The sequence below is a fragment of the Thermobia domestica genome, chromosome 6 (assembly GCF_964235325.1).
Source record: "Thermobia domestica chromosome 6, izTheDome1.hap1.1, whole genome shotgun sequence".
NCBI classification, from domain to species: Eukaryota; Metazoa; Arthropoda; class Insecta; order Zygentoma; family Lepismatidae; genus Thermobia; species Thermobia domestica.
Window position 1 is genome coordinate 281,640,406 of NC_137459.1, and position 21,954 is coordinate 281,662,359.

The 21,954-nt window shown below is 35.6% G+C and overlaps 1 protein-coding gene across 3 annotated transcripts in view; it reads right to left on the minus strand.

Moving 5' to 3' along the window:
- The window catches only part of LOC145688508 (uncharacterized), a 906,862-nt gene that overhangs the window by 55,998 nt on the left and 828,910 nt on the right, over positions 1–21,954 (minus strand). For all 3 annotated transcript variants that reach the window (XM_081762852.1, XM_081762851.1, XM_081762850.1), the window contains one exon: positions 2,506–3,171. In XM_081762852.1, the coding sequence (XP_081618978.1) occupies positions 2,506–3,171 (666 nt within the window). The remainder of the gene's footprint in view (positions 1–2,505; positions 3,172–21,954) is intronic.

Sequence of the window (21,954 nt, forward strand, 5' to 3'; positions counted from 1 at the left end):
AATGTGACACTTGCATTTACAGTTTAAGATAGAATCCAAACCATAGACGGCCGAACACTGTCTGTGGTCTTCATTTTTCGGTGCAAGCGGATCAATGCCAAAACGCCGACGAAAAGCACACTGGACCGAAATCACTGACTAAGTCTCTTCACAAACTACAGCACATAAAACACATTCTGTTGAACGAACACCATCTTATTTCTGACTGAGTGCAAACTGAGAAGATGCATTGACTGATATTTAACGGCGATTTTCTGAAACCCTAGGCCACGTCCATTCAAACAACACTAATTTCCTTGCCGGCACGTCCCATGTTTCGTAATTATTACCGTCCACAATCAGGTCATTCTTTTTCAAACACAGAGTATATTCAACATTTGTCTTTCAAATACCATTATTCTGTTTCCAGTAAGTTAAATACAGGTAGTGTCAGAGTATAATGCGGTCAAACGAGAATCCATACTTTTGGCTTACCCTGTACTAAACTTTTTTTTAAAAATGTAAATTAGGAATAAGAAAATTCCAAATGTCTAATTGTTTATTACAAATTCTAATGGTGAAATATTTTCTCCAAGTCTTACAGATACAATACTGAATTTCATAACCCAATATATGGAAAATGCAGAATTGGCTGCTTCAATTTTTATATACGTATATGACGTGGAAATAACAGGATAATATTGCAAGAGACATCTTTTTTCTCCTGAGTTCTGAAGGCAAAAGTGAACTCAATAATCCACAGAGGTGACAAAAACAGAACATGACGTCAAGACAGCAGAAGGATGGTGAATCTTATCGGCAGAAACAAGTTAACAGAAAAAAGAAGTACCAAAAGAAAGAAAAAAAAGTTAAAGCGAAATATTGGAAGAAGTTCACAAGAAAAAAAGAAGGAAAATCACGTCGCAATCTTTAAAAGCAAAGGAACAGTAGTTTGAGAAATGAAAACGAGCAGCCGTTCGAATAGGCCACTCTGATTAATTACTAAAATGGTAGATGTCCTCTTGAATTAAAGTAAGAAAAGCGCATTATGAAGCCTCGCGTATGAGTACCATGAATTAGATACGTCTTACCAAGCTTATTAAGGGAGAAGACTTGAAAATAACATTTTAATTATACTCATATCTAGATATCTATGATCAACGATTTGAAAAAGTACCTACTGGTAGGCAAGTTCATGAATGATGGATTTGAAATTAAATCAAGATATAAATTATTATAAATATAACTACACCAATTTGAGTAATTTGAAATTGACATTATAATTATTTCGTACTTTGGTAGGATTTTGATAAAAATAATAGGTCACAATAACAATACATTAGATACATTCAGTTCATGATGGACTCTGGCCTACCAAATGGAGGACTTCACTGGGTGAAGAGTGAGGCAGTGAATAGACTAGTAACAACCCAATTATTTCTGTCTTTCTTGGCTCTCAGACTCTCCGATACGTATTAATTCCAGTCATCCCTCTCCCAATTGCCTCACGATACACTGAAAATTAGATTTCTTCACCAGGACCATGCACAATCAAGATACACAAACTAGCTTTCGGCTACAAGACAAAACAATGTTTTGCAGATATATTATCTATTAAGCTAGCAATAATCGTAATATTCAATTACGATTCTTCGTAAGCATTTTAAAATTATAAACTGTATTTATGTTGTTGTTTCCAAGTGCAAATTTGAGTGAATTGAAGATGGAATTCGAACATAAATAAACCAAAAGATAAAAATCCTCAACTGTATTAAGAAGGAATAGGAAGAGGTAAGAATTTTGATTGATCGAGAGAATGGAAGAAGTCAAGAAGACGAAGTGAGGGGAATTAAAATATTTCGAAAGCACAATATTCTTCTATAGAGGCAGGAATCTTACAGAAGGGAACAGAGGAACTTACCGATACTCAAACATAGAAAGCAAACAGCAACAACAACAAAAAAAGAAGTTAAAGGATTTTCTACCTTTGAATAAACGTATTTTTTAAAAAAGAAAGAATAAAATTAGAATCGTATTAGAGAGTAATGCTGTGCGTATCATGAGCAATAAGAATACATAATAGAGACGTGCTGACAGAAGCAAGCAAAAATCGACAAATTCTGGCTACGATAGAGAATAGAAGAAATAGCACAATTATTTAAAAGAAAAAAAATATTGAAAAGATTTTTAAGAAAAATACTGCATCTTACATTCTTCAGTATTTTTAAAAACACTACTGGTCATAAGCTGTAAAATTCAAGTAGTCTTACAATAGGGATCAACTATAAATATTACATTGTTATTTATACTGACAAAAAGTAGCAACATGTTTATTATATATGTCGCACAATGACAAGGTTGCTTAAGTCACGGTAGAAGTACGAGTAGGGTACGAGTAGAACTACAATAAAATTGCAATAACTTCAATTGTGTAACTCGGCAGTTTCACAGTAGATCGCGTTATTATGCTATAATGAAAATAAATTTTATTCATACACTTAAGTAGAAATTAAATTCACTACTTACATTTTTAAGGACCATGAGATGATCGTAGAGGAAGGCACACTCGCTCTGGAACAAATCCCACACAGCCTCCCGTCTTTTACACTCATTGCGGCTTGTAGTCGAGACAGGAGATGCCAATTGTTCTTTGGACCCAAGAAGATTCTTCTCACTGAGTGTCTGAACCAAGGGACTTGGTCGAGGTGGAAGTACACGTTCTGGTAAAGTCTTGTCGATTGTTGACATACCCTTCCAAACAGCTCCCAGCCGCCTTTCGAAGGATTTCTCACTTTGGGTTCTCATCAAGCCTCTTCTTCCACGACCACCAAATAGGCCTCGTTCATTTGACAGACACTTATGAGCGAGAGTTCTTGGAGGCGGCTCTTCCATCGTTTGTTGTCTAGCCATTCTGCTGGGAGGGGGAGGAGGAAGCGGAAGAATAGCTGTTGGACTTTCAGGCTCTGGACTGGAAGAACTGTTGCTGCTGCTACTACCACTGCTACTAGAACTACTACTACTGCTGCTTTTCCTACCATACTTTTCAGTGTCTACGTAAAGTACAAAGTCAGCCCAGCACATGCCCTTAAATTTCGAAAGTTGTTCGTCATTGAAGTCGGAAGGCTGCATGCCACTAAGAACTTCTTCCAACCCACATAGGCTTCCAGATTTTCCTCGATTTCCACGATCAAACTGAAATAAATAATAAAAATATGAATAATCTGGTATATCAAAATTAAGCTTGTTTGAGCATTAACCAGTTTAGTATTTTTCACACGGTAAATATTTTTCCAGTTGAATATTTGAATTATTTGCTAGTATGCAAAACTAACTGATTTTTTTTTTAATATTCAAAAGATCGATGTGCATTTTATTATACAATTTTAATGTTCAAAACTCAAATTATAGGGCTAATCCTTTATATCTATGTTAATTTCAAAGTATTACAGAACTTCCTCGTGGTTGTATGGATAGCGCACACGTTTTCAATGTCGGAGACCTGGGTTCGATTCCCAGCCGAAGCTCATAAGGTTCGAATCTCATACTAAACTATAAGACCACATCTCATATCCCAGATAGCAAAAATGACTTGCAACAAACTTGCAGCAGATTTGCAATTCAAGTCTCGCAAACTTGCAGCAGACTTGTGATGGAAGTCTGCAAGTTTGATGTAAGTTTAATGCAAACTTCCTAGTTGACGCTCTTCGAACTTGAAGCACGCCTGCAGTGCAAGTTTATGGTAAGTTTGCAAAGCAAGTTTCTGCAAGGGGTTTACTTGCACATTAAGCCTACTGCAAGTTTCCACTTGCATTGCAAGTGCACAGCAAGTCGGCAGCAAGTTAGTGCAGGTTTGACGCAAGTCTCTGCAAGGATACCATTTGCACTGCAAGTCTACAGCAAGTTTGCAGTAAGTCTTCTGCGAGTATATACTTGTATTGCAAGTCTACAACAGGACTTCAGCAACTGAATGTAGTAAGTAATCTGCAGGTATATATTTGCATTGCATTGCATGCCTTTTACAAACCGAACATTTAATGTATACGAACAATCACACAGTATATTTTTCTCAACAACTTTGTCAAACAATACATGGAATCCGGAGTTTCAATAACTGCACTCAGGAAGCTCTCTATTGACTTTTGTCCTTAGCAGAATGGATCCAGTTTCTATTTTGCATTCACATTTATGCGAGATTCATTTTAATATTGTTCTTCCATCTGTGCCTAGGTCTCTCTAACTCCCGGTAGGGATGCGCACGAGACAAGATTTGTGGCTGTCTCGTCTCGAAAATTTGTTGTAAAAATGATGTCTCGACTCGAAAAATATATATTTCACTGTTGGAAGAGTCGTGTCTCGACTCGAATTTTGTCAGGAAAATCCTGCCTCGACTCGACTCGTGCGCATCCCTAATTCCCGGCACACACGTTCCGGTATACCGGTGAGGTAAATCGGAGTGTGTGTGCCAGCCACTGCTGGTCAAACAGCACAGGCGTAGCGACCTGTGCAGGCGACCGGAGAAGGATTGAAATTCAATTCTTACTACCTGCACAGGCATGTAGAGCTCAACGTGTGTGTGAGTCACTTCGGCAGACCTGTATAGTATTTAAGTGAGTTGCGGCGGGTGACATTCATAAGTCCTAAACGGCACAAGTCCTTAACGACAGAAGTCCTAAAAATATAGGCACTAGACCTAAAGTTTAGGTCTTGTGCCGCGAAATGATTTTTAGGTCTTGTGCCGTTTAGGTCTTATGCCGTTTAGGACTTGTGCCGCTTAGGTCTTGTGCCTTTTTCATTCACTTGTTTTAGTTCTGAAATTCACCACCACCACATGAAATTGCTACGATGCAGCAACTAGTAGGCGATAATGTTACGAAAGTAGCTAATTGAAACGGTAATAGCTATATTTGTACTACTAAGATTATTATTATCATTATCTGTTCTGCACTTATACACGAATTACATAATATAATCTATTTCATTCCAAGAATTAATTATATAATTGGCTAAGAAATTCATTTCTTTCAACTGGAGATACGAGAATCCCAAGACAAGTTCCTAAAAATAAATAAATAAATTAATTAATTAAATAAATAAAAATGTTTAAAAAGTATATTTTACCACACTTCTGAAACCAAGCAAACATTCAGAATTGCAAATATATACTGTGTGGAGTGTATTTTATTAAGAGTAGGACAAAAATCCACCAAAGTTTACTTAATTAGGACAAAATTTCACTGAACACTTCACAAGTGAACATTAAATACCAACTGTATACATTAAGAACGCAGTACATGTAAATTTGAACAAAGAACATTTATTATGCAATACAGTTACTATATTTCACAGTGTGTTTTGATAGAGTTGATATGTATAAGCAAAAAAAAAAAAAAAAAAAAAAAAAAAAATCAACAAATAACGCTAAATTACTCATGTAATATGCAATACACTATGTTTGCAGAAACAACTACATAGCCATTTAGGGGTGTAGCCTGCAATTTTTTCTAGGGAAGCAGGCTTTTTATATATTAAAAGCAAACTAAAAGTTCATTTCCAGATTACGAAAGCTTCAATAATTCCCATTCTGCCTAATCTTTGGAGGTGGGGAATTCTGTATAGGGAGGGATTTCTTCTAGGATTTTTTTTCTTAATTGTAATAGATTCTATAAGAAGAATAACTATTTCTTCAGGTTTCATCACAAATTTTAAATGTTTTTCTACTTGTTCTTCTCGGAAAAATGAGTAGATACAGTTTTGTATTAGCAGTATTATTTACATCTATTTTAGTAAAAATGAATGTATTTTTTTTAAAATGCCTGCAGAAAAATGAAAAATTGATTGACTCAGTTGCAAGAAAGTCGTTTGACATTGTAACTGAAACAAACACAAAACAAACTTAATTCGGTCTAATATAAAGTCATTTCAAAACAAAATTTTTCTGTTTTCCAGTAATTCATGCCCAACATGCTAAGGTTAGCAGTAAATAAAAGGTATCACATTTCACATCCCCAAGACATGTTTGGCCATACATTAAACAAATAATTCAAGAGGGAGCATAAGACGGCCCTTATCCCCGATTATCTGACCTTTTGCTTTGGTTGGATCTATAATACTTGTATCTATAAAAATATGCAAGTATTTCAATGCGTGGTATTGATATTTTGTATTACAAGCTTGTACATTGACAATACAAATATGAGAATAGAAGTATGTTATCACATATGGTATAGAATTATGTATAGAAGACAAATCAGCTGATAAGGTGATGCTAGAAAAAGAGTTCTGATATACAAGACTAAGACTCTTTCTTAAGGTCCTCCTTATGCGTTCTCTTGCATTGTTTACTTAATATGTGGAAAAACATCTCTTGAGGATACGAACTGTAACACATTTTACGTACTGAGAGCCTTAGCATGTTCGAAATCAACTTCTGGAAAACTGAATAAAATTTTGATGCGAAATGACTTGATATTAGGCCGAATTAGGTTTGTTTTACGTTCGTTTCAGTCACAATGTCAGATGGCTTTCCTGCAACTGTATCAATCGATTTTCCATTTCCCTGCAGGTGTTAAAAAATACATTTATTTTTACTAAAGCAGATGTGAATAACACTGCTAATGACAAAACTGTATCCTAGTCATTTTTCCGAAAAGAACAAGTAGAATAACATCTAAAATTTATGATGAAACTTGAAGATATGGTTACTTTTCTTACAGACACCTGTGGAATGCTATAAGGAAGCAACTTGCAGTATGTCCAGATTTACCAAAAAACATCCAGCAGTTATCAATAGTGCTAGTTGAGGAGTGGAACTCCATACCACAAGAACTTATTACCACTTTGCGAGCAGCATGCGAGCAAGTTGCAGAACATGCATCGCTATTTGTATTGATCTCTCAATTTTCTAGTCTTAACTATATATAAAACTACATGAACTGACATAAAATAAACGGGTACATCCGGTTGACGTGGAAAGTTGAAATTTGGCATGATTGTAGCCTTTCGGGACTGACGCACAGGAAAATTACCAAGAGTGAATATTTTTAATTTTTAGGGGGTCTAAAGTGGCAATGGAGAATTTCCCAATGTTATTTAAATGGGCCTTTTTGACTTATAATCTCATATTTTAGGCACTTGGGATTGGGATAAAAACTTGAAGTTTGGTATGCTCGTACGTTTTTGTTAGCGTTACCTAATTAAGACACTAAAGTAAAAATATTCAACTGTAGAGTAATTTTATGGGGAACTGAAAAATCTTCCCCATGTTATTTATGTGGGACACCTTTTACATCCCGAAATTATTGAGCACTTCCTCTAGGGCTACAATGATTAAATTTGACATGATTGTAGCTTTTCAGGAATAACCCACAGGAAAATTGCCAAAAGTGAACATATTTTATTTTTAAAGGGTCTAAAGGGGCGATGTAGAGATTCCTCGTGTTATTTAAATGGGTCTTTTTTGTACTTATAATCCCATATTTGAGATACTTGAAATTGAAATAAAAATGTTGAAACTCGGTATGCTTGTACGTTTCCGTTATCGTTACATAAGTATATTACCAAAAATGTTAAAAAAAATCCAACTATAGATTGTTTTTTTTATGGGGAACTGAAAAATCTTCTAAATGTTATTTATATGGGACATCATCTATACCCCAAAATGTTTAGGTACTACTGACAGGATTAGAATGATGAAATTTGGCATGATTGTAGCCTTCCGATACTAACCAACAGAAAAATTGCTACAAATGAATATTTTTAGGTTTTAAGGGATCTAAAGGGGATGAAGAAACTCCCATGTTATTTAAATAGGCTTTTTTGAAAAAAAAATCTTATGTTTTAGATAGTTAGTATACGAAAAGAATTTTGAAATTCGGTAGAATTGTTGGTTTAAGAGGTGTGAGGCCGTAGGTCAAGTAAAGGTGGTTTAGGGGGCGAGGCTACCTGCTGAACCAAATTCAGGAAACGTTAAATGCAAATGCACGAAATCCGCTCTTGATCTAAAAGCTGATACATGAGAGACGCGAGGCCGTAAGGAGAGCAAGCGTGGGGGTCTGGAAGCGGAGCTCCCAGCTAGCCAAAGGCTAGTTTTCTTCCTTTTTTATAAATCTGTATTTAATGTGGCTCCCTTTTGTGACTTCTGGTTAACTTGCACCCAGAACTGATTCGCGGCTATTCACTCGCTCGTATCTGCACATTCACATGAATTACATTTATTTATTTATTTTTATTATTTACTTTGTTCCATACAGTGGCGTGGGCTACCGGGCCTACCCGCGGTAGCCTTAGAGTATTACAAAATAAAGATAATATAATATAAACTAATTTATATTGATAATTTTATACTTTACTACCTTCTTTCAATGTTAAAAGTTTCTGCGAAATGTATGAATTTAGAAAAATCCACTAACTTTTTTTCACGCACTCTGTCTCGCTTTCTTAGGAGAATTTCAATCTGGCAACGCACCAGGAAACTGCTTGTAGTTACTCAACTGCAAGAAGAATCGTGTAGTTATGAGCGCATTCCCCTCCCCTCCACCTTCGCCCGCAGCATACGAACGGGCTAGCAGGTAACACCAGTTTCCTCTAGAGTAATCGGGTTCTTGGGCGTGAGCGAAGGTAAAGGAAAGTTATACGAGAATGACAACGCATTTAGGGAGTCTCCGGGAATTGTCTCGAACATCTTGAACCTCGTTCCGTAGCGGTTTGCGTCAACGCAATGCAAATTATGTATTTTGCGTTAGTTTTCATAATTATAATTACTTGTTTCATTATTTGCGTTTCGTTGCGTGGGCTCTTGCAGATTGAGCCACCTTTGTTTGCTAATCGCCTATTTCAGAGTTCTTTATAATTCGAATACAGTGGTGCACCCACGGGGGTCCACGGGTCCGGACCCTTATATTTGTTTTAACAGGGAAATGATTTATGCAGCAAGAAAATTTGATCTTACACTTCATCTGTACTTTTTTTTTTATAAGGGGCCCCAGAGGTTCAGCGGTAGAGCGCTCACTTCTGGTGAATGGAGTACCTGGTTCGATTTCCGCTCACGCAAAGTGAACTTTGTTGGGACAAACACCGTGTGCGTGAATTTTCTTGGGGTTCTCCCGTTTCCTTCCACTTTCTTCATTCCATCATTTCATTCATTTATCATCATCACCGTCACCTTTAGCCTAACCGGGATAAGCGTGTACGTAAAACTGAAAGACTTCATTTCATTTTTTCTTTCTCTTACAAAAACAATCTAGTTCTTTAACTTTTCCTCTGAAAATATAGGAGGAAGTATTTTACAATTACTTATCGTCTTCTCGGCTGCAGAATAATAAATATCCTTTCAATAATACATATGAATAGTGGTTTGTAGTATTGACCTCCTAAAACATGGACCCCCCTAACAAATATTTCTGTGTTATCCAAAGCAAAATGTAGGAATGCTTTGTGCAGCAAATGAAGATAGAAATGTACAATAGTTTTCCTGTACTAGCTATTAAGATAATATAAGTCTTTTTATTGAAGAGCAAATCATATTTATCTACTTGATAAAAAAAAATGTGTTGTAAGACTTTTTTTAATAAAGACTGTATAATAACGTAGAAACTAAATTCCAACAGTAATAATAATAATAATAATAATAATAATAATAATAATAATAATAATAATAATAATAATAATAATAATGATAATAATAATAATAATAATAATAATAATAATAATAATAATAATAATAATAATAATGCACAGGTGTTATAAAGGTTAGTGGTAGCCCAAGCCTTCAAACCAGTATACTCCACTGGTTCCACAAAATGTCTGAAGAAACCTCACACCAAGGATTTCGACATCCAGCAAATACCTTTTGTTATTGAATTCCGTGATAATTACTTTTTTTTTTTTTTTTGAGGATTGAGAACTAGCAACAAAAAGAAATGATATCTGAGGGGATGTACGCCACAGGAGAGTCAGTACGTTTCAATGGAAGGTATTAGCATACCATGGGCATATACTGTTGTGCGAACGCTTCTGTGCATACGCAGTTCTATTATAGGTTTCCTGCATTCAGTATTGTAAAATGTAGGCGGAAATTTCTCGTCAAGCGGGAAAGATTTTATTAGCATGAAAGTGGAAGTAGTATATCTGAGTGCATTTACATCTAACACGTTCATGATTATGAGAACAATTTCATGATCTATTTATGGTTAATGTTGAGGAGTACTGTGAAATTGTGGTTAAAAGTATTTTCACTATTTGTCAGAGAGAAATATTGTGATTAAAAAAAAATAAATTATACATTTTATATGCAGAACGCCTTAAGCTAATTAACTGAAACTGAACAACATAACAATAGCCTATCATTCCTTATTGTTTTTTTTTCTTGCGTTGCGTTACGATTCTCAAATCTTAAAAAGACATACGAAATTAGATCCTGAATCATAATAAAATAAAAGGTGTTGTTTTCTGTACGCTTATTTAAACGCTTGTGTAAGTTTCAGGTTACAATTGCTGCCCATATTGAAGCTTGTGGAAAGAGGCGATATGAATCATGTTCAAGAGCATAGAATCGTATATTTTGCTCCGTTAACAATCGAAAAGAAAGTAAACATTAAGAATGATGTCGGATAAAGATTTGATTTAAGCCAGTAAGTGTAAAGGGAGGAAAGTTACGAGATTAATATTTATGCATACGATAATTACGATTGAGTTAGTTGTTAGTGGATGTAAGGTTATAAATTAGTTGTGCTTTACGTGTTCATTTTTTAAAGATTTGAATTGATTTGGGTTTGACGTACCTTTCAGCACCGAGGCTTTTATGAGACGTGAATCATCAGCTCAACATGAGAGTTGAACCACATGAGCTCTCGCAGGGAATCGAATCCGGGTTTCCCGCGACAAAGACGTGTACGCTATCCACATAACATCTATAAAGAAGGCACAACATCCAATTCATATTTAAGTTTGCAAAGACAATGAGAATTAGGAACGGAGTAGGACACAATGGTACTATTTCTTCCAAGCTTTCTACAAACGTATTTAATTATGCGTTTTGGTTCCTGAACTGGGAGAATAAAGGATAACACTTGTATCGTAATCGTTTTGCTGATGACATTTTGTGTGTGTGTGTGTGTGTGTGTGTAGATAATGTTACAGGATAGCATGGTATGATAGAATAGCTAAATTTGAAGAGGAAGGAAGTTGATTTAAAAATGAATATGAAAAAGACAAAAGTGATTTTTTGTAACTTCCCAAGAAAATTAAAGATAGAAGGTGAAAATAAGAAATTAGAAGTTAATATATATATAATATGCGTGATGACACTAAAGGAGAAATTGACAAACACAGTAAGCTAGGCTGAAGTATATTCAAAAGGAGTAGTCTCATGTTTAAAAAAAAAATAATAAAATAAAATACCAATGTATCTGAAGCAAATAATCTTGCATTAGTGTATTACATGCTGCCTGTTGGAACAAAACCATTATATATCCATTTATCGTGTGCAGAATACACAACAAAACATGGTGATATGTATACTGATAATCATGGACAAAGATAAAAGAAATAATAATAAAGGCTAGGAAGATAACATGACTGCCAAATATTACGATGCAAACAAAAACACTGAAGTATGAGTGTGTTGGATATACAGTAACAAAACCAGTTGAGAATGCTCAAAGAGCATTGCCAGAACGAACTTAAAAAGAATGGAGATATGGAGTGGGAAGGATAACTGTGATTTTTCGTGCATGTAAAAGTAAAGCGTTTTATCCGCACCTTGTTTTGTTTCTTGCAAAAATTAGCAAAATATCATATCTCTACGACTTACAGTTCCCGATATATGGTCCCTGAAATCTCCCGAAATTCGAACTTTTTTGGCCCATATCTGGGGAACAGTGGCCAATTGGCTAGTAGCAAGTTGATCAATGGCCACCGTTAGTTTTTGGTACCAAAATGTTCACTACCCTCCTAGGTACTGATCAACACCAATATCATCTCTCTATAACTTATGGTTTTTGAGATATGGCTTCTTAAATGTCTGGGAATCGGCCATATTGTGGCCAATATTACGAGAACGGCAAGTCATAGAGAGATGATATTGTTGTTAATCAATACCTAAGAGGATGGAAAACATTTTGGTACCGATATTAATTGGTGACCACTGGCCAACTAGCCACTGACCAAACCAGTGACCAGTTGAACAATGAACAGTGGCCATTGGTTTTTATTTGGTACCAAAATATTTACCATCCTCTTAGATATTGACTAACACCAATATCATCTCTCTATGACTTACGGTTCCCAAGATATGGCTCCTTAAATTTCTGGAAATCGTCAATTTTTTGGTCAATATCTCGGGAACGGTAAGAGTGACGCGAAAAATTTAATCACTTTCTCGGATAGTTTTTGATGCACTATTGAATGCATGGTTCAAAATTAAAAAATTCGCAAAAAACAGACAGACACACATACTTAGAAAATTCAGTAATGAACTTTCTAAGTTCGTTGAATATGATTGGCGGACAAAACAATCTTTGACTGGATACTGAAAGATGAAAATAGTCAAGGAAATGTCCTCAATACACTTTAGAGTGATGAAATTTAGAAGCGTTGCAAAGAAGATAGCTAGAAATGATTGTGCAAAGTAGTTGTGAGAAGAGTTGGAGATAGCAGCAGTGGATTAACAGTGGTTGATTATATGCAATGCCCAACGTATCGCTAAAAAATAAATAACAAAAATAGTGAAAATGATTGTTCAAGAAGATATTACGAAGATTTAGCCTTCTGTCAGTATTCCAACTGTATCATATTTGATTTTATTTTATTTTCAGTTTAGCATTCCTTTCATCAGAGAGGCTATATGAGACATGTATCTAACGCTTAACGTGCAATCCGAACCACATGAGTTCCTGCCCGAGCTCAAACTTGGGTTTCTCACGCCAAAGGCGCGTACGCTAACCGCTTAGCCACGAGGGAGCTCTCCAACTGTATCACAGCTAAGTAAGTAAGTAGAATAATAACTTTTCCTTTGAAGCTGTAAAATGTTACCTCATATTAAATCTATTTATGAGAGTAATGATACATCTTCATGGAAATTCTAGCAATAATAATTGAAACATTATTTCTATAGTTAGTTCTTATCATAATATTATGTTACTATTGGATCATAATATTATGTTACTATTGATTCTTTAGAATCAATTTGATAAGAGCACAACTGAATTACGTATTTGTCGGCTCTTGAATCACAACGGTTATTATTCAGAGCTAAAATAAAATCAATTAGTGTTTGCGGGCTCTCTTCAGTTCTTATCACGGCCACCAAAATATCTGCAGGCAATGATCAAAACCACTAGAGTGTAGAAAATAAATTTAGTAGTTTATGTGAAATTATACATCTGATCAAATATTTCGATACTAGTAGTTTCATATGTTTGCAAGAAATATCTTATATCTATCCAACCGTAATCGATAACCTCACTGGAAATTAATGTGACAAGAAATGACTAAATGTCATTAAAACGTAGAACAAGCAACAAAGAAATAATTTTAATACACAAAAAATACACACACCATTTTTTATATACACAAAAAATAATGAATTAATGTATTAAGCAATCATTATTATTGGGAGAGGTGTGTCTTTAGCTACTACTTACTTTAATACGATATTCATAGCAATAAATGCATGGGCGTGCTTTTGCTTGGTGACTGTTGAACATTGATCGCTTCATCAAAGCCAAACGAGCTATTGTCAAGTGGTAATGCTTCTAGCATTTATATGGAACAAAACTATTGATACCTTGAGCCCTACGTGCTGATTGTGTTAAATGCTTTAGTCATAAGTGTCCACATACTTGTTACCAAGAGGGGGCAGTTCACTCACAATAAAGACATGTTCAAGATATGCAATGCAAGTCGCGCTCGATTCTACTATGTTGGTCTGCAAATTGCATTCTAATTTTCACTAAAGGGAAATTGAAGATTTCTCTTAAACAAACCCATCAGAACCTTCTTTCAGAAATCTGTTGGTTCTATATTTTCTCTCTAGACAAGCAATGCACAAGAAACTTAATCGTTGTTCACACATTGTCGAATGAAATCATGTTTTTACTCTTCTACGTTCCAAATGGCTTTTCTACTATAATTGTAGGAGTCGATAGGTGATTGGTTGTGAAAAAAAAATAGATGAAATTCTGACCAATATAGACCAATCAAGATGAAGCTCGTATGCTTTGGCCAGCCAATATTTATACCTTAACTCACTTTCAGATTTCAAATTCTCAGCACGTTACTAGGATTGAGGAGTCTATATTTCTCATGGAGCTTTTCATTTTTGAGCGACGAAAGGAGAGAAGAAAATACTGTGAAGAAATCGAATTCAAGATTTCAACAGATATATACGTTTCGTGACCCATAGATACCGCGAAAATGATTTTTGACGTCTCTCCGTCTCTTCTTCCGTTCACCCTGACGTACACTCACCTAGAGACCATACCATTCAATTGTATCAACCAAATTTTAAACTTAAGGTTTTCATTTGATTCTCCAGAGATACTTTTGAATTTTCTTCCTACCCCTAAAAATAAGACTAGTTTCCTAAAGTGTGAAAATAAAAAAAATAAGATTTTTACAAAAATGGCCCTAACGACTTTGCTTATATTTTTCATTAACAACCCCAATGTGGTATGTCATTTCTCGAGAGGAAAAATGAGAGAGAAAAATCGAGAGAGAGAGATGATTTCCTCTTGAGGTTGAGTTTCTTTCGGACGATTTTCTGAAAAGAAAAATCTCAGGCGATTTTTCTTTATTTCATAAATAAATATTTTATTAATAACAAGACTATATGTCATAACTCGTTTGTCCTGAAAGAATCTAAGAGGGGTAGTTTGTTCTTGGGAGTAAGTTTTTCTCGGACAATTTTATCAGAAATGATTCAATTGATTTGTTCATATTTCACAAATAAATATTTCATTTATAACTTGACAATATGACGTTATTAATTTGTCCCGAAACAATCTTCCAGGAGTAGATTATTCCTGGGGATGATTTTTTTTGATGATTTTCTCAGGAACGACTCAGGCGATTTTATTCGTACTTCATAAATAAATATTCCATTAGTAACATAACAGTATGACGTAACTAATTTGCTCTTAGAAAATTTACTTTTGGGGTTGAGTTCTTTTGGCAGCTTTGTGAAATATGATTCATGAGGTTCTGTTGATATTTTATAAACAATTACTTCATTAACATAAAGGTAAGCAACAAAGTCCAGTCGCTTTTACACTCACCACCTTCGAACATCAATATGCCACCTTAGACGTACCTGAAAGATCAAAAATAGTCCCCGTCAGCATCGACGACCTTCTGCCAACATTCTGGAAGGCAATGGATTCCATCGCGGCAGAACTTGGTGGGCTGTGAAGCGAAGAAGGTATTAAGTGCATTTTATACCTCTACTAGGGATATGTACTGGCGTCCTCTAAGGTGAATGTCCAAGGAATGAAACAGATAATAATCGAACGGTCCAATATCCGGGGAGTATGGCGGATCCAAAAGTGTTTCCCATCCTAGGAGTAGAATGGTGTCCCGAGTCATCCTAGCCTCCCGGGACTTAGCGTTGAGGACCCTTTGCGATTCAGAAGTGCTGCCTCCAGAGTTTTGAGTTTCTCTTGAATACGGCTCAACTGCTGAAGTACACAGTTGCATTGATGCTCTCACCAGCTGGTAGCAGTTTCCGATGCACGATGCCACGAGTAGTCCACCAAACACACAGGAAGACCTTCTTCTGGTGCTGTACTGGTTTCGGTTGTTTTGGAACCGGTTCATGGGATGCTAACCAATAATGACGGTGCCTTGGAGCTTCGTACAGGACCCACTTCTCATCACATGTCAACACCCTGTCCAGAAATGGTTCCTTCCTCAGACGAGACAGCAAAGAAACACAGGTGTCTGCTCGCATTGCCTTCTGGCCCGGAGTCAAATCATATGGGTTCCACCGACCCAACTTAAAGTGCTTCCCAAGTTGATGGAAGTGCTGCCGAATAGTTTCTCGACTCACATTGAATTGTATTCCCAGTTCCTCACACGTCTTGCCATTGTTCGCCTCAACTGCTGCCTGAAGATCTTCATTTCGTAGATGTGTTTGTCTTCCGGCACGTGGTGCGTCTTCGCATGTTTTGTTACCGTACTTAAATTTGTTAAACCACCACTACACTATCCGCGTAGTCATGACACCCTTACCAAAGGTTTGGCATATCTTCCGCCCCGCTGCAGCGGCGTTTGACCCCAGTTTCAACTCGTACAGCATACACGCCCTTATGACGCTTTGTGGAGGTCTCATGTTCACTCTGTCCTTACGGACGTTCACGGTGTAACTTAACTGCCACAACAAGGTATACCCACACCAATAACTGACCTTCGCCTTTTCTCCATTCGCATCCAACTCACGGTGTGAGGGCGAATGGAACACTAACCTCCACAAAAAGCGACAGAAGTTTCTGGGGTACCTTTATAACATTAACATATAGCATGCCATGTTTATTATTAATAATAATAAATATGCAATAGATAGTTTACTTTTGAGGGTGACCTTTTTGGGAGGTTAACTTTTCCGAAATAGTCTTATAATTTTGTTCGTATTTCGCAAGAAAATGTTTCATTAATAACTGCATCGCACGATTTATTTCAAGGAGTTGGAGCGAGAAAGACTGGTGTTGTGGCCCGTACCTCTTATTTCGTTTACTTTAAAAGTTATGACAAAAATGTATTTCTGAAAAGGAAAGAATATTATCTTGAGAAAAAAAGTAACTTCAGGGAAAATTTTCATCTAAACATGGTACAGACACCGGCATGTGGTAATATTTCTCATCTCATAGGAAGCTTGAACTCATCTCCAACTACACCTCGTAGATTTCTCAGAGCTAATGGGTTATGCCATATTGTCAGGTTGCTAATAGAATACTGATTTAAGAAATATGAACAAAATCGCCTGAGTAGTTTTATTATTATTATTATTATTATTATTATTATTATTATTATTATTATTATTATTATTATTATTATTATTTTGAAAATCGTCCGAGAAGAAAATCGCTCTCACGAATAAACTAACCCTGCTAGATTTTTCAGAGCAAATGAGTTACACTACATTGTCAGGTTGTTACTGAGATATTAATTTTTCAAATATAAACAAAATCGCCTGAGTTGTTTTTGAGAAAATCGTTCAAAAGAAGAAAAAAATATCTCAACCCAAGTGTAAACTACTTCTTTTCAATCTTCCTCAGAGAAGCGACATATCACAGTGTGGGGTTATTATTGAAATATGTATTCATGAAATGTAAACAAAATCGATAGAGCTGCTTTTGAGAAAATTGCATTTATTTTTATTTTCATCCCTCAGTAACCTACTTTTATTTTTAGGTGTAAGAAGAAAATTCAAAAAAAAAAAAAAAACTATATGAAGAATCACGACAACTTTAAATTTAAAATTTGGTTCTGATACGTTGATCGGTATGGCCTGTGGTAAGTGTACATCAGGACTAACGGACGAACAGTCGAATAGAAAAACATCAGACAGTTTTTAAAAAATCACTTTTTCGATACCTATGGGTCATGAAACGTGTAAATCTGTTGAAACCTCAGATTCATTTTTTTTTTACGATCGCTATACTTTTTGTTCTTTCAACGCTCAAAAATAAAAATAAAATATCTTTTACTGAAAGAATCAAATGCACTTATTTGTCAATTACGGTGCTCCTTGTTCAAGGATTTAGGTCTCCTATATTAAATGTAACTTGTAAATAAACTGAGACACTTACAAATCCTAATTTCGAAGTGCGTAGGCAGAGTAAATTCGTATTCATGGGCGTTGTCAGCAAAAACACATACGCAGGTAAGGGGTACATGTTCCTCAAACTTCAATAATGTACAGAGGTGAGGTAAAAGAGCGACACTGTCTTTTTAATGCCCGATTTAATAGGCTCCATATCAATCAATCAATCAATCATGATCAACATGAGATATTCAAATGCCCAAAACTTCAGCTAAATCTGATCTTAAAAAGGGCATCTTTACTCCATTTGTGGCACTTTGGAAACAAACACTGAAATGTACTACTATGAGCAAAATAAATGACGCGTCTCTTTATTTTGAAGTTTTTTGAAAATATCTCCGTTTTCTTTATATGTTCGAAATTTCGGAAGGTTTCCCCAGCAGGACAGGTTAATAACAAACCCGTTTTTAATATTTGTGTTAGATATTAGCTTAAAATAAAGAAATTAGAAGCAAAAAACATTAAATCGACAGAAATCTCGAGAATTACCAACTCTGCTAAAGTGGGAAATTTTCAAGAACGCGAGGGAATTCTGCAGTTCAACACGAAGCAGCGACATCTATGTCATTGAGAGAAGCGTGGATTAGATCTACAAACGAAAATTTTAACGAAATATTTCTAGTATGTCTTATTATATGCATTATCAGCGAACTCCAAATATATGAATCTATGCTAAGTATTAACGTATAGATAGTGCAAATAGTGGAAATTACCTATGGAAAAAGACGAATTGTTAGCCCAATCGTAATGAAAAATCGTCTTTACTGTAGAACAGGTTCAGCTTACATAAGAAAGCAAATAGCTCAGTTAGATAAAGCAACGAGTTTATATACCGAAGGTAGACGGTTCGAATCCCGTGGAAGTACTGTTGTCATTTTTATCACTAAGGTTATTTTATTTATTTTTTATTTGGGAAAGAATCAAAATGTAACATATGTGTAAAACTCATGACGATACCAAAAAAAAAGTTTGGATATTTTGATAACAGATTTCCCTATTAAATGTTTAATTTTCTCTATAAATATTTGTCTTAAATTGAAATTGTTTTGAATTTACTACATAAGCAAAGTTGCCCGAAGGAGGAGAGCTCAAGTAATAGATATTCTACGTAAAAGCAACCTATTGTAGAATGATGATGCTTCTTACCTTCAGCACATAATCTTAACGTTAGAGAGTCAGAGAGAGAAAAATCCTGTTTTTCCTCCCCTATGACCACTCATCTTAAAGCTCTATCTATAATGATTCGTGTCACATAATTTCGGCTCTCCAAAGACATTCATATTTATTATTATTATTATTATTATTATTATTATTATTATTATTATTATTATTATTATTATTATTATTATTATTATTATTATTATTATTATTATTATTCCTGAATATGAGCCAGAGCCCACTCTGAAAAATTGCATCTGGCGTTCTGAGTGAAAGTTCTATGGGACTATTAGAAAAATATATTCCCGTTTCCACGCTGATGGTAGAATTTCTTAAACAGTTATTGAATTACGTTCGAAAGGTAGGCGTAAATAGCGCCCCCGCAACAATGAGGCGTGGGGACCGCACAAGCTGCAAGGCCAAAAAATATACAGTAAGTACGCCGGGGCGGAGCAGGCCAAATTTTCACACGGGCAAAGTGACTTTTTGGCGCCCTTTCCCTAGTAGTAGCCTATATTTTACATTTTATCATAGTGTTTTTAATAGTTTAAACCAGGAGCGTCACTTTGAGATTTTGCTTTGGGGGGGGGGGGCAAGACCTCTTGATATAAGTAAAATTTCGCGTTTTTCACTGATTTACTACTATTCTAATGATAAAATCTATATACATCTCAAACTCAGGGGGGGCAAATGCCCCTCCCTGCCCTCCCTAAATGACGCTCCTGTTTTAAACCCATTTTCAAAAAGAAATCCATTACCTAGGAAAACTTCACAAAGAATATGGCTCGCTATAAACAATACCAACTCCACCCCCTCTGGTCTAGTGGCTAGCACGCCTGCCCTCTGTGGTACCGGGTCCAATTCCCGGTGGATTACTGTTGAACGATAAAAGTGGTTCGGATTCCACTATAATTAGTATCCACATCTCCCTTGCCCATTAAGGCATAACCGTGGAACGCTAAACTCAAGCAAACAAACAAACAATACTTAATTCCCGGCACTCTTTATTCTACATGCCATCTCTCAATTTTTCGATACAGCCCCCTTAGTACTATGAAACTCTCTTCTTCCATAGTGAAATGTAAAAAGATCATATAATTGCCACTACTTTACAAGAATATAAACCAAAAACGTCAGTAGAAAGCACATTGTAAAATTTACTTTTTGAGGCTCGTTTTGGTGCCCCTCTTTCTCTGGCACCCCGGGCAGTCGCCCGGCCCTTAGTCCGCCCTTGAAAGTACGGACGCATAACTAAGGACTGCGGAGGAGAGGTTAACCTTCATGTTATGCCACTGGTTTCACGTGTTTGAAATGTTCAGTAAGTGATCGGTTAGTGAAATAATTTCGACGGTTACTGATGTTTAAAGTTTAGGTAAGACAAAGCTACCTAATCAAATACATTTGATATCGCGATGTCACAATTTGATTTTTCCTCACATAAAAAAGATAAAAACAATAGTAATAAAAACCCTTACTCGTACTGGGCTCCTAACTAACTAACAACCTAATTCTTACAGACTAGTTGCTCTGACCAACTGAGTTTCGATTTCTTACGCGAAAGAAGTCTGTTATATTAAGAGGCATGCTTTTCATTATCAAAACTGTTCGAAGTAATACGAGCATGGCTTAAGAACAGAGACGGAACTGAATTACCACTCGATTGACCTTGAGGGCAAATCACCAAAGCGTAGCTATAAACGTAAGTTCCAGCATGTATTTCTCTGGAGTTGTGTTCAGTATTCCTATCTGCCAGTCATGCTTGTTCGTAGGAGTAATATGTTACAAACCTAACCTTTCGATAGAGCACAATGACAGAGAATCAGAGGAAAGAAACTCTTGTCATTGTGAACGTGGGATACCACACTGTGCAATAAAACTGACGCGTCTCCTTGAAGTGATATTTCATCGAAAATAACTCGTTTTCTTTTATATAGTCTATCCGAAGTTTTTGAGGGTTTCAAAATGAGAAAATGTTACTGACAAACAAGAACGCATTTATGGGTGGGTCTAGGGGGTCCGGACCCCCTCTGAAACCCCAACTTTTATGTAAATTTAGCCTAATTTTGGGGATTACCTTTTAAAATTTTATTATAATTTATCCTAATATTGAAGTCGGACCCCTCCCGAAATAAATTACTGCATACGTGTCTCTGACAATTTTCAATATATTCGTTAAATAATAAAGTAAAATAACTAAATTAGGAGCAAAAAGCTTTAACACGGGCTAACTTTTGTCTACTGCCAATATTGCTAGAAGGGATATTAATAGCAAAAACTGCTAGTCAATGCTAAACCTTGGAACGTTATCCCGAACAACAAGTCTATTATAGAGAACTACATATGAAACATGTTATTAAAACTTATCCAGCTTTTATCTGGCATGAAATTATTATATACTCCAAAATTCACTCTCCTAAAATGTGTATCTAAACAATGTACGAAGCAATGAAAATTTTTTATCGAAATATTTGGGCAGGGAACTCTAACAGCCAGCCATTTTATTTAAATCGTAATAAACCCTGTAACCGTACGTTAACGTGACGACAAAGCTTGGTCCATTGGTAAATTGTTTGAAGAATAAAAACTCAATGTTCGTAGGTTCGAATCTATCCAGTCACCACAACATTTTATTCTTATGTGTAACGATGAAATAAGAAAAAAATGTATAACCGTTAAGACAAAACTTCAACCAAGTCTGAAAAGAACAATACTAAAATAGTAACACAATGACGTCAACCAAAAATTATTTCATGTAGCGTTTGGACGAAATTACAGCTGTTAACAATTGCAGAAATAAAAACAGGCTGATAGCTGTAATGCAATCTAGACTTCTGAATGCATTTACTTCCTGAAAACTTCCGTCTCGTCATTGGTATGCCGTTAATCATTGTAAAACCTTTCAATTGGAAGTGAAATGACACAAACTAAAACAGTTTTAAATCAATAAATAATGTCTATGTGTAAAAGTAGGTGTCTTTTATCTGTAGTTCTGAGTTCCTTTT